Source organism: Electrophorus electricus, chromosome 3 (genome assembly GCF_013358815.1).
Source record: "Electrophorus electricus isolate fEleEle1 chromosome 3, fEleEle1.pri, whole genome shotgun sequence".
NCBI classification, from domain to species: Eukaryota; Metazoa; Chordata; class Actinopteri; order Gymnotiformes; family Gymnotidae; genus Electrophorus; species Electrophorus electricus.
In genome coordinates this window covers 27956503-27970000 of record NC_049537.1, presented here as the reverse complement: position 1 = coordinate 27970000, position 13498 = coordinate 27956503, and the positions used below count along the sequence as shown (strand labels likewise).

At 50.7% G+C, this 13498-nt stretch overlaps 1 protein-coding gene across 4 annotated transcripts in view; it reads left to right on the top strand.

Annotated features, from left to right (window-relative positions):
- The window catches only part of usp24 (ubiquitin specific peptidase 24), a 36154-nt gene that overhangs the window by 19623 nt on the left and 3033 nt on the right, over positions 1-13498 (top strand). For all 4 annotated transcript variants that reach the window (XM_027027906.2, XM_035524057.1, XM_035524056.1 and 1 more), the window contains 33 exons: positions 73-188; positions 297-363; positions 1568-1678; positions 1980-2078; positions 2576-2749; positions 2848-2933; positions 3071-3179; positions 3501-3659; positions 3829-3926; positions 4064-4159; positions 4286-4514; positions 4673-4835; positions 4968-5123; positions 5215-5285; positions 5403-5563; positions 5841-5902; positions 6224-6415; positions 6587-6701; positions 7420-7564; positions 7751-7870; positions 8270-8395; positions 8565-8663; positions 8973-9055; positions 9515-9656; positions 9881-10000; positions 10119-10339; positions 10819-10943; positions 11101-11242; positions 11359-11509; positions 11747-11842; positions 11937-12040; positions 12134-12247; positions 13128-13335. In XM_027027906.2, coding sequence (XP_026883707.2) covers positions 73-188; positions 297-363; positions 1568-1678; positions 1980-2078; positions 2576-2749; positions 2848-2933; positions 3071-3179; positions 3501-3659; positions 3829-3926; positions 4064-4159; positions 4286-4514; positions 4673-4835; positions 4968-5123; positions 5215-5285; positions 5403-5563; positions 5841-5902; positions 6224-6415; positions 6587-6701; positions 7420-7564; positions 7751-7870; positions 8270-8395; positions 8565-8663; positions 8973-9055; positions 9515-9656; positions 9881-10000; positions 10119-10339; positions 10819-10943; positions 11101-11242; positions 11359-11509; positions 11747-11842; positions 11937-12040; positions 12134-12247; positions 13128-13335 — 4260 coding nt within the window. The remainder of the gene's footprint in view (positions 1-72; positions 189-296; positions 364-1567; positions 1679-1979; positions 2079-2575; positions 2750-2847; positions 2934-3070; positions 3180-3500; positions 3660-3828; positions 3927-4063; positions 4160-4285; positions 4515-4672; positions 4836-4967; positions 5124-5214; positions 5286-5402; positions 5564-5840; positions 5903-6223; positions 6416-6586; positions 6702-7419; positions 7565-7750; positions 7871-8269; positions 8396-8564; positions 8664-8972; positions 9056-9514; positions 9657-9880; positions 10001-10118; positions 10340-10818; positions 10944-11100; positions 11243-11358; positions 11510-11746; positions 11843-11936; positions 12041-12133; positions 12248-13127; positions 13336-13498) is intronic.

Below are 13498 nucleotides of genomic sequence, written 5' to 3'. Positions count from 1 at the left end.
GTGATTGGTCCCGCTTGTATGTTTCGTCTCCGTGCTATGCCACCGTTTGTCCTCTCCTTCCTCTGTCCGCAGGCCGCCAGCTCTGCCCTTGGGGGCCCCACCTTGACCCACGCGGTCACTCGAGCAACCAAGATGCTGACGGCCACCGCCATGCCGACCGTTGCCACATCTGTGCAGTCGCCCTCCAGGTACGGCCCTGAGTCGGAGTTGGTGTAAGCAGATGTTGGTGTGTGTGCGCTGTGGTTGTCATGTGGTTGGTTATCGCTGGTGTGTGTGCGCAATGTTTTCTCCCTCAGGTCTACTAAACTTGTGATCATCGAGAGGCTGCTGTTATTGGCTGAGAGATACGTCATCACCATCGAGGTGGGTCCTGAATTCCAGCTTTCGGATTTGCGTGGCTTTTACCATTGAGAACACTCTTCTGGAAGGCACGTGCGCAAGTGCTCGTTCTAGCCCAGACAGCTGCTTGCGTAATGTCGTTGTGACGTGCACTAGCGTCTACTGGGAATGTTTTTGGGTCGGTCCTCAAATCCCACCTACAGCCCAGCGACATATGCGTTTGCATGCTGTTCATGAGTGTTTCGTGACAGTCACTCTGTAGTTGTTTGCAGCAACAACTTCCCGTGTGCTGCGTTCCTGTAGAGCTTCCAAAGACTCGATAGAGTCTTCAGATAGAGATGCCCACCTTAGCATTTGTCCAGATATTTCAAATGATTATAATTATCATCCTAGGCCACACTGAAATTGTATCTCAGGCCTTGTGGATGTGGGTGTGTGCACGCAGACACGCATTGGCCTTAGGCCGTAGGCCATCAGTTTTGTGCTGGTGAAAGATTTGGGGCAGAACTCTAACATCTAGATCTGCATTAGCCTCTTTCACCTTCGTTTAGGAATCCAAAATAAAGTTCTGATAGAGTGCGTCTCTCAGGCAGTTCATATTTTTATATATATATATATATATATATATATATATATATATATATATATATATATATATATATATATATATATATATATATATATATATATATATATATATATATGTGTGTGTGTGTGTGTGTGTGTGTGTGTATATATGTGTGTGTGTGTGTGTGTGTGTGTGTGTGTGTGTGTATATATGTGTGTGTGTGTGTGTGTGTGTGTGTGTGTGTGTATATATATGTGTGTGTGTGTGTGTGTGTGTGTGTGTGTGTATATATATGTGTGTGTGTGTGTGTGTGTGTGTGTGTGTGTGTATATATATGTGTGTGTGTGTGTGTGTGTGTGTGTATATATATGTGTGTGTGTGTGTGTGTGTGTGTGTGTGTGTATATATATATGTGTGTGTGTGTGTGTGTGTGTGTGTGTGTGTGTATATATATATGTGTGTGTGTGTGTGTGTGTGTGTGTGTGTGTGTGTGTGTATGTATGTATGTATGTATGTATGTATATATATGTATATATATATATTATTTATTTATTTATTTTTTTTTAAACCAAATGGAGAGAGAGAATGGATATTGCATGTATGTGCATATATACTGATTGTGTAGTGCATGTATGTTTTATATAGTGTTTGTCTGTTTAGGATCTCCACTCAGTTCCTCGGACTATACTACCTCATGGAGCTTCTTTCAATGGCCACCCTGTGACCCTCCACGTAACCTATGAATCTACCAAAGATACCTTCACTCTGGAGGTACACACACACACAGTGTGTCTAACACTGACAATAAGCTGACATTTCATCCTAAATTTTCAAGGACAGGCACTCGTCCTCAGACACACACAGTGGTAATCCAATACACACACCTCTGTGCAGTAAACCTCGCCATTTATGGACATAGACAGAAATAGTGGACATAGCATGTGTCACACACACTGTTCTTAGTTAAAAAAAAACCCAGACCCAAGTTCACTTTGGCCCTGGTATTCTCTTGTGTAAGGCAATCACAGAAGTGTGTGTGTGTGTGTGTGTGTGTGTGTGTGTGTGTGTGTAGGCTCACAGTAATGAAACAATCGGCAGCATCAGGTGGAAGATTGCGGAGCAACTTAGCTGTCCTGTGGACAACGTACAGATATTCGCCAACGACAGCATGGTGAATTAGAACCCCATACTCACACTCGCATACACACTGATCCAGACAGCACGGTGAGTTAGAACCCCACACACTGATCCAGACAGCACGGTGAGTTAGAACCCCACACACTGATCCAGACAGCACGGTGAGTTAGAACCCCACACACTGATCCAGACAGCACGGTGAGTTAGAACCCCACACACTGATCCAGGCAGCACGGTGAGTTAGAACCCCACACACTGATCCAGGCAGCACGGTGAGTTAGAACCCCACACACTGATCCAGGCAGCACGGTGAGTTAGAACCCCACACACTGATCCAGGCAGCACGGTGAGTTAGAACCCCACACACTGATCCAGGCAGCACGGTGAGTTAGAACCCCACACACTGATCCAGGCAGCACGGTGAGTTAGAACCGCGTACACACTGAGTGGACACTCCATATCCTCTGATTTTATGTTGGGACTAATTGGTGCAACATCCAGTTGCTAATGCTTGTTTGTGTGTGTGTCCAGCTGACAATGAACAGGGATCAGAAGCTGCTGAACCAACTGGGTTTCTCTGACGAGCAGAGTCTGACGGTGAAGAGCTCGGGGACAGGGACGCCCTCGGCCAGCTCCGCTGACAGCTCCGCCTCCGCCAGCTCGAGCAGCAGTGGGGTCTTCAACTCTGCATATGCCCTGGAGCAGGTACACACACACACACACACACACACACACACACACACACACATTTATCTGTTCTTCACCTCTGTAAATTCCCTTAACTGTGTGCTTGTGCTTTATAGGAGAAGTCTCTCCCTGGCGTAGTGATGGCGTTAGTGTGTAATGTTTTTGAGATGCTCTATCAGCTCGCCAACCTGGAGGAGCCCAGGTACAGAAGTAAACCATCGCACCATGCTGCCTAGGGGAAAAGCATTTTCATTTATGGTTCAGAAAGGTGTCTTTTCCTTTAGTGGTTTGTTTGTTTGTGTGTGTGTGTGTGTGTGTGTGTGTGTGTGTGTGTTACAGAATAACTCTGCGCGTGAGGAAACTGTTGCTCCTCATCCCGACTGATCCGGAGGTGCAGGACGCCCTGGATAACTTTGTGCCAAAGGAATCCAGCGTGTGGAGCCACCAGGTACCACAGAGCACACGTCCCCGCACATCCCGACGTGTCCCCCACGCTCCAGCCGTCCCTGTAACCGAGGCCCTCTCCCCGCGAGGTCGAGGGGCTTCGGAGGGTCGGAGCATGTGGGACAGCAAGGTGTGGAGAGAGCTGAAACGTGTGACTCGTGGCACGCTGGACACTGCTGTTTGTTTATCTGGTGAATACCAGAGTGAGAGAACAAGACGTGCTGATGCCCTTTCCTCTCTCACTCCCTCTCACCTTTTCTCTCTCTCTCTCGTGTGTGTGTGTGTATGTGTGTGTGTGTGTGTGTGTGTGTGTGTGTGTGTGTAGAAAACTCTGTTCACCTTGGGTTCTGGCTCCCAGGCCTCCAAGTCTCCATCTCTCTCCAGCAAACATCAGCATCAGCAGAGTGCCGCCTCCATCCTGGAGGCTCTGTTCCGCTCCTCTGCCCCGGGCATGTCCACCTTCAGAGTGCTCTACAATCTAGAGGTACCCCCACACACACACACGCTCCATAATGTGCAACGTCAGGATGCTTGAGTGTGCAGATTTGTTGCTACTGTACAATCTAAAGATGAACGAACACACACACACACACACACACAATGAAAGAACAGACTGTTGTCTCACACATCTGCACACTCGTTCACTCACTCAGGTGTTGAGTTCCAAGCTGATGCCCACCTCTGATGACGAGATGGCGAAGACAAGCGTCAAGTCCTTCTGTGAGAACTTCCTCAAAGCTGGAGGTCTGAGGTAGCGAAGACGCTGACGCAAAACGGGACAGGATGCAACATGCTGAAACATGATACTCTAAATCAGTGGTTGGTCTGTGGTTTGGATCTTTGTTTTGAAGCCATTCCTGGCAGTGATCTTTGTGTGTGTGTCTGCAGTCTGGTCGTTAATGTCATGCAGAGAGACTCGATCCCGTCTGAGGTGGACTATGAGACCAGGCAGGGTGTCTACTCCATCTGCCTGCAGCTTGCCAGGTATCTCCTCATCTCTCTCTCTCGCCAAGCTCGGCCATCGATTTGAAAGCAAATCTGCGGGTACCTTCAGTGTGTGACAGACAGTGAATTCTCTGAGCGGGTTGATGCCTCTGGCTCCTCCTACAGGTTCCTGCTGGTAGGGCAGACCATGCCGAGCATCCTGGACGAGGAACTGGGCAGGGAGGGCCTGGACACGCTGTCCTCGCGGCCCTTCCGGAACGCGGGCCGGCAGAGCGGCCGGCAGCTCTCGCTGTGCGGAACGCCGGAGAAGTCCTCCTACAGGCAGATGTCCATGTCCGACAGGTCCTCCATTAGGGTGGAGGAGATTATTCCCGCAGCACGGGTGGCCATTCAGGTGCGTGTCCGTGCACGTACGTGCGCCTCTGCGTGGCCCGTCCCTTTCAAGCGGGTTTGCAGGAGAGACTTGCCAAGAGAACCGATGATCTCACCGAGAGATAATGATCTCCCCACTGTGTTGTTTCTGCTGTTGCCATGGCATCACTATGGTAATAGACAATGGAGGTCGGGGACTTCACTTCCACCGTGGCCTGTTTCATGCGGCTAACCTGGGCAGCTGCTGCCGGTCGATTGGACCTTGTGGGGAGCAGTCAGCCAATCAGAGAGAGCACCAACTCGCTGTTGCCTCTCGGGGTCCGTAACAGGGTCAGCAGCACAGGTGAAAGACGCAGTCCTGGACGCACAAACACAGAAGGATTGTCAGCATGTTGTAATTCATTGAATTATTCACACCTGTTGTAATGCAGAGAAAGGCAATACTTAGCCGTGTGTCTCCCTCTATGGGTCACAGGCAGTAACTGCAGCTCTAGCAGCGAGGGAGAGGCCACCACACTGCAGGCCGGAATTTGCGTGAAACAGCAGAGTGTCTCCATTAAGGACACGATCATTGCCCGCGAAGCACTGTCCCTGCTGGTCACTTGCCTACAGCTCCGCTGCCAGCAGCTCTGTAAGAACGTGCACACACACACACACACACACACACACACACACACACACACACACAGAGTGGTTTTGAGCACAGTCAATTCTCCTTGCAGCCTCTTTCTATAACCTGCCCTGCGTGAACGACTTCATCATCGACATCCTGCTGGGATCTCCCAGCGGAGAGGTCAGTGGCCTCTTTTAGCTTCTTTTTTTTTTTTTTTGCCGAATTGATGTCATGTAACTGCTCAACTCTACTCGAGTCCAGGGGGCTTCACTTGGCTTCCTGTTTCCTGACCCCCAGATCCGACGTGTGGCCTGCGACCAGCTGTACACCATGAGTCAGAGCGACACTTCCCCCTACCCTGAAGTGCAAAAGCCCAACCTGTTCCTGCTCAGCGTGGTGCTGGCCGCACAGCTTCCTCTCTGGTCGCCCACTAGTATCATGAGGGGCGTTAACCAAAGGTCTCTGTCTTCTTAAAAACAGACACACCCACACACACACACATTTATCTGTTCACACACAAGGCCAACACAAGTGTCATGCATGCATTCTTTTGAAGAGTTATCACGTTATTGCTTATTCAGACAGCCAGCCGTGTTAGTAATGTGAAACGCCAGACACCTTTAGCAGGCTGTCCAATAGCCGACTGCTTCAATGTGCTCGTCTCACTAGGTGCAATTACAGAAATCCCCCTGGCCGCGGTGATGTTGCTGATGCGCTGGGTCTTTGTTTCCCCAGGTTGCTTTCACAGTGCACGGAGTATTTCGACCTGCGTTGCCAGCTCTTGGACGACCTGACCAGTAAGGGCACTCCTCCGGGTCTTCCACGCTTCCTAGATTTGTCATTCCTCCCTTAAGAGAACATTGGGATCACAGAGTGATGAAACGGTGGAGCGCCATAGCCGTGACCAAACCACTCAAAAGCAATTAGGAAGGAGTTTTGAAGTCGCGGCCCAAGAAAAAGACCTGTGTTACAAAAGGGTCAAAATGAGTCACGCTCATACAGAAGTGCTCTCCCGTAATGCTCGCCGTCTTCTCAGGAGGGTTTACTCCATCCTCTGCCTCCGGTCCAGTTTCTTCTCTGTAGGCGCGGTTGCTGAGTTGTCTGTCTTTCTGTCCCAGGCACAGAGATGGAGCAGCTCAGCCTCAGCCCGGCCGGCATGCTGGAGGATGAGATCAGCTGGCTGGACAACTTCGAGCCCACGTGGACCAGCGAGCTGGAGACCAGCGAGGCAGACAACATCCTGCAGGCGGGACATCTACGACTCATCAAGACACTGCTCTCCCTCTGTGGCAGCGAGAAAGAGCAGTTCGGTCAGTCACACACACACACACACACACACACCCTCATTCACACGCAGTCACTCATGCGTGCACGCAGACAGATGTCTCTACTCTGCGTGTTACCTGTGCCGTTGCATGCACACAGCCTTGGGCTTTGTCCGTCTTTTCAGGGGCTTTTTGGGGTGTGTGTTGTGTTCTCAGGCCCCTCCCTTATCCAGCAGCTGCTGGATGACTTCCTGTTTCGGGCGTCGCGCATCATCCTGAACAGCAACAACCCTTCCAGCACTACAGCCCCTCTGCACGACTTCCACCCGAAGTGAGTGTCTGAAGTTCTGGGGTCACGAGGCACATGCACACAGGCTCCCATCTGTCCAGCCTAGCTATGTTTTTAGCCCACACACACTAGAGCCAGGTGTTGCATACACACACACACACACACACACACACACACACACACACACACACTTTGCCAACCCACTGCACTTGATCTGGCATGGACCCTCTGAAAGGTCTGCAGTATAGCAATATCTAGCCACAACTTTGCGACAAACATTACAAACACACTGGCCTCACATACCCATACAGAAGCCCTGCCCTAACATGCACAGTGTCAAAGTTAAATGTATTTGTGTCGTGATTTTTACAACACCTGTTGTCACTGGGCAGCTTTACACATGTCTGAGTCCAGGGCCCCAGTGAGCAAGCCAAGGGCAACAGTGGCAGAAGAAAAACTCCCTAGAGCACGAGGAGGAAACCTTGAGGGGAACCAGGACTCAAAACGAGGGGCCCATCCTCATGAGGGGGAAAAAAAAAAAAATAGAAATGACTTCTAGAAGTCAGAGTCTGGTGTGCGGGTGTCCGAAAACCCATCTTGCATGAGAACAATGTCAGTTAGGCTTTCTTCATGTCTTTACATGATGCACAGGGCCCCACCCGAATCACAGCCCTGAAAACCACGTCACTCCCACTCACCTCCAGACAGCCACAGTCACTGAGGTGGAGTATACACGCCAACCCCCCACTTCTCTTCTCAGGTGCAGCACAGTGAGCAGCCGCTTGGCAGCGTATGAGGTGTTGGTGATGCTGGCTGACAGCTCTCTCACCAACCTGCAGCTCATCACACGGGAGCTGCTGTGCATGCACCACCAGGCTGACCCATCCCTCACCAAGGAGTTTGACGTGAGTAACGCTTTAATGACACAGCGATGCTTTAATGGATCACATAAATATCTTTTTATGTTAAGCCATAGTATCCCAAGTAACAACATGTAGAGTTCGTTGCAGTACGAGTGACTGTGTGTGTGTGTGTGTGTGTGTGTGTGTGTGTGTGTGGTGGGGTTGGGGTTGGGGTTGGGGTTGTCTCAGTATCTGCCCCCAGTGGACAGCCGCTCCGTGTCAGGGTTCGTGGGTCTGAAGAACGGAGGGGCAACTTGCTACATGAACGCTGTCTTCCAGCAACTCTACATGCAGCCTGGCTTGCCGGAGGTGTGTGTGCACGTGTGCAAGCCTACGTTCATGCGTGTGTGTGTGTGTGTGTGTGTGTTGCGGCCAGCACATATACTACTGCAGTAGAACACATGCAGTTTCCGCTTTGATGGGCCAATTCACCGTTTCACTGATTTCATTTTGTAAGACATCCAGTGGCTCCATTTGCAGAGTCACTTTTCACAAAGTCAAAATGACTGAATGTGTGAAGCCTTTTAGTTTGGGTTTTTGATATGTGGTGATCTTAGTCTGGTTTTGTCTTAACTGCCACAAGATGGGACCAGACACTTCAAGTTTTAACGCATTTGTGAAAGCGAAAGGTGCTGTACTCTCCGTTGTGTGTTATGAGTAAAAGACAACAGTGTTGAATAGGCAGTGCTTTCTTCACATATATGTCAGGCCATCCTGTCCATAGAAGACGAGACGGAGAATCCAGAGGAGAGCGTGTTCTGCCAGGTGCAGTCACTCTTCGGCCACCTGATGGAGAGCAAGCTGCAGTACTACGTCCCCGAGAACTTCTGGAAGGTACACTCAGTGGTCTTCACAACCAGCATATGCACATCCAACACACGCTCACAGGATCACGAGCCTCGTCAAGCTCAAAAATAGAGTTTTTGGGTTGTTGTGTAACACGATGTTCTCTTGTGTGGAATAATCTAGAACAGTAGTGGTGTCACATGGTGTTTCTGCGCAGATCTTTAAGATGTGGAATAAGGAGCTGTATGTGCGAGAGCAGCAGGATGCTTATGAGTTCTTCACCAGCCTTGTGGACCAACTAGATGAACATCTGAAGGTATGGCCTACACAATATTATCTCTCTCTTGCGCACACACAGTAACCCTGCCATGTTACTCACTATGAAGCTGGTTTGAAGAAGGAGTGAAGTGGTTAAGCATGTTTTTGAGCAGTATAATATCTTAAAAATCACACTGTTGATGTGATGTTTTGCCTTTTGAACTGAATTGCACGGTCACAGGGAGCTTGATTTCGTTGGACCTTATCAATGTTTGGGAACAGCCATTACTCAGCCATGCATGTGAGCCTTGCTTGGGTTTTTGGTTCAAATTATCCCACAAAAAATATTTGTTTGTCTTTCATTCAGAAAATTGGGAGGGAGCAGATCTTCAAGAATACGTTTCAGGGCATTTTCTCAGACCAGAAGATATGCAAAGACTGCCCCCACAGGTCAGTAATACCATCTAGAAGAGCAGACCTAAACTACACATTAACGTCTGGAGTAGACTTTACATAAACTACACGTTAGCGTCCAGAGCACACTTTATTTAAACTACGCTTTAGCAGCCAGAGCACACTTTACTTGAACTACACGTTAGCGGCCAGAGCACACTTTACTTAAACTACATGTTGGCGGCCAGAGCACACTTTACTTAAACTACACATTTGCGTGCAGAGCACACTTGAACTACACATTAACGTCTGGAGTAGACTCTACTTAAACTACACGTTAGCGTCTAGCAGAACAGTCATTTCTTAGACTGTTAAGTAATCATCAGTAGTAATTAGGTCCGTTTGTAGTTTAATTGCCTGTACTTTTAACGCTGATCTTCGATTCGTATCTTTGTTGCTAATATAAGCAGATATACTGGTATTAAGTCTCTCTCTCTCGCGCTCTCATTTTTGCAGGTATGAGCGAGAGGAGACCTTCATGGCGCTGAACCTGGGGGTGACCTCCTGTCAGAGTCTGGAGATTTCCCTGGATCAGTTTGTCCGAGGAGAGGTCCTGGAGGGCAGCAACGCATACTACTGTGAGAAATGCAAAGAGAAGGTAAAATTCTCCCTCTTGTGTTGGTGTGTTCGCTGTGCGCGCGTTAGCTGGCGTTACGTTGGGCTTAGCGTTTAAAATCTCCAGGCGCTTATGCTCCAGTTGTGGAACACCTTCGTGTATTTTTACTGTGCATATAGGGTCGTTAAAACCTTGTCCCGTCACCGGGTCTGCATTCCTGGTCTGTGACTGAGGCGCGTTTATGGGCTGTGCGTTATGTGTTGCAGAGAACCACAGTAAAGCGCACCTGTATTAAGTCCCTGCCCAGTGTGCTGGTCATCCATCTGATGCGTTTTGGCTTTGACTGGGAGAGTGGACGTTCCATCAAATACGATGAGCAGATACGGGTAAGGGCATCTTCTCCCGCGAGGGAGGTCGTGGTTGGCACACCTTCTTTGTTGGACGTGCGGGTGATTTGGGAGCGTCCCACCCCGTTCACCCTCCGCTCGGCTTCCTTCCTGCTAGTTCCCATGGGTGCTGAACATGGAGCCGTACACGGTGTCGGGCATGGCCCGCCAGGACTCCAGCGCTGACCACGGCGAGAACGGCCGAGGGGCGGAGCCTGGGGCTGGGGGCTCGCCCCGTAAGAAGGTCACCATCTCGGAGAACTACGAACTGGTGGGAGTGGTTGTCCACAGTGGGCAGGCACACGCAGGACACTACTACTCATTCATCAAAGACCGCCGGTGTGTGTGTGTGTGTGTGTGTGTGTGTGTGTGTGTGTAGGTCTGTCTGTCTGTCGATTAGGTGACTTAAGGCTTGCCTTACTGTACTAAGGCAAGGAATGTAGCCACTGCTACATTCCAAAGGTTTCAGGTGACCCAGCACTGTATTACTGCACCATATGTGTTATTGCTAAAGTAATGTGACTATTACTTGTATGTACCGTATGTTTTTGCTTTGCTGACAACCACATTTTAAATATTTGGCCTCTAAATCTGGTTATGCGAGGTGTCCCCTGCCATCTTTGGTGTGTGCGGGAGTTAGGGCATGTGTTTGCTGCCTGGGAGCCTGTGTCTGGGTTGTAAGAGAGTAAATGGGCCCAGATGCCTGGCAAAGCTGTATCTACTGAAAACGAGAACGGCCATCTTGGGAGCGTAGGAAAGTAGGACCGACCGCACGGACCTAAGAACCACCATGCTCTCCTCTCTCCGCCCTCCTCTAGGGGCAGCTGGCGAGGTCGGTGGTACAAGTTCAACGACAACATCGTGGAGGAGTTTGAGATGAACGACGAGACTCTGGAGTACGAGTGTTTCGGCGGAGAGTACAGGCCCAAAGTCTACGATCAGTGTAGGTCACGCTCCCTCCTCTCCTGCGTGTCCGTTTCTGGTCTTCCCGTACCGTCACGGTCTCCGTCCCAGTTCCACCAGCACCAGTTGTACCGTCTCCAATACAAATTGCATCGTGCGCGTCAGCTGTGTGGTAAGCGCGTTTCTCTCCCCGACAGCCAACCCGTATCCAGACGTGCGGAGGCGTTACTGGAACGCCTACATGCTCTTCTACCAGCGAATCAGTGACCAGAACTCGCCCGTCCTGCCCAAGAAGAGTCGTGTGAGTGTGATGCGTCAGGAAGCCGAGGACCTGTCCCTGTGAGTCACAAGCCACGCCCTTTCCTCTCCCATGCGCTGCGCCGGGCGTCGGCCACTTCTTAACGGACCTTCTCCATCCCTCTGCCCTTTTTCTCTGCCGTGTGTCTGTCTCTCAGGTCGGCGCCCTCCTCTCCCGAGATCTCCCCCCAGTCGTCGCCGAGACCACCCAGGGCCAGCAACGACCGCCTCACCCTGCTCACACGCCTGGTCCGGAAGGGGGAGAAGAAGGGCCTGTTTGTGGAGAAGATGCCCGCGCGCATCTACCAGGTGCAGTCCATTAATGTCACTTAACACCGGGCCAGATCCGGTCCCGCGCTGCATCATCAACAACAACAACAACAACAAATAATAATTTTAATAATCATCATCATCAGATTCATCATGACCAGAGGGGCAGCCTTGTGTTAACTTCCGGGGGCTCTTGTCTGGCTCTAGAGCTGCAAGTTTGTGCATGACGTACATCAGAAGGGTCTGACCTCTGTTTGTGTTGGGTTTGTCGTGTAGATGGTGCGGGACGAGAACCTGAAGTTCATGAAAAACAGAGACGTGTACAACAGCGATTACTTCAACTTCACGCTGTCGCTGGCCTCCGTCAATGCGGTGAGACTCCCCCATCTATCTCTGCTCACACACCGTTGACACTTGAATTAATGCTTAAGAGCACTGAGCGCAGTTATTTGTCCACCACGCGCAGACAAAGCTGAAGCACCCGTCCTACCAAGCTATGGCCAAGACCAGCCTGGAGCTGGCGGCCCAGTTCCTCTTCCACACCTACCTGCGCACCAAAAAGAAGCTCAGGTGGGCGAGCCTGCTTGACCCCAGCAGAGCGAAGGAACATCGGCGTGAAAGAACAGGCCATGACCTTCAGCCTCTCTCTCCTTCTCCCCGTAGAGTGGACACGGAGGAGTGGATCGCGACAGTGGAGATGTTGCTGTCTAAGAGCAGCGAGGCGTGTCAGTGGATGGTTCAGTACCTGGTGGGTCCCGAGGGCAGAGAAATCATCAGGTGAATTTGGACATGCAAACACATGCTGGCTCCCGCACACACGTCCCACAAGACAAATTCCCATCATGACCTATAAAGTGACCTATATCGCTGCATAAGCTTTAAAGGGTACCTACTCAAAATAAAGCCGTGCATGTTCCCAGAACACCCAAGGAGAATCGTGCACTCTGTAGTGAAGTCTGTAGCCTCCACCACAGCCTGCAGGCCTGCTGAGGTCTCAACACAAAATAGCTTTTTTTTTTTTGCAGTCTGATTGGTTGGGAGATCGTGTGCACTCGGTCTTGGCCATGGAATGCAAACCCCTGGTGGCATGCACGTGAAGTGATGGACATATCCTGGGTGTGTGTGTGTGTGTGTGTGTGTGTGTGTGTGTGTGTGTGTGTGTGTGGTAAAGAAGTGGGCATGTTGTCTACTCCTTGAGGATTGGCTGGTTGGAGTCAGAAAGTGGGCTTGCCCTCATATCACACCATGGCTTTGTCCAGGCCAGAGAATGTGCTGGAATGGTTTACCGCGCCGAGAGCTTTAGCACACGCGTCTCTCTCTGCCTGCACTGAAACACTGGCGTCCCAACTACCACAACACTCGCCACCGATCCAAGATACAGAGCTGATTTTCCGCTCAAGAGTAGGTATTTGTGGGCATGTGTGTCTGTGCGCGTGCCTACACCAGTTGGTCCTGACAGTTCCCACCAGATTCCACACAACATGCGGTCTCTGTGTCGTTACAAATAGTGCGCGTGTCGTTTACGTGGACCAAGAGTCGCTTCCTTCGGCAGAGGTCATGTTCTTTTGCAGTCTCTCTGCGCTCATCACTGTCTGTCTCTTTCTCCGTGTGCCTTTCTCCATGTCTCTCCTCCATCTCCGTGTCTGTCCGCCTGTAGGAACTGTCTGCTGGAGTGCAGTGTGCGGGAGGTGCGCGTGGTGGTGGCCTCTATCCTGGAGAAGACACTGGAGAGTGCGCTGTGCTTCCAGGCCCCCGGGCTGGACAGCCTCCTGGACATGCTGCTCTCTCTGCTGGACAAGGACGTGCCGGAGAACTGCAAGAACTGCTCGCAGTACTTCAGCCTCTTCAGCAACTTCACCCAGAGGGTGAGAGAAAGACGGAGAGAGGGAGGGAGGAAAAGCGGATGAAAAATACAAGGAGGGTTCTGAAGTCTCTGAAACTTTTGTATGTGACGCACTATGGCAGTGTGTGTGTGTGTGTGTGTGTGTGTGTGTGTGTGTGTGTGTGTGTGTGTGTGTGTGTGTCACT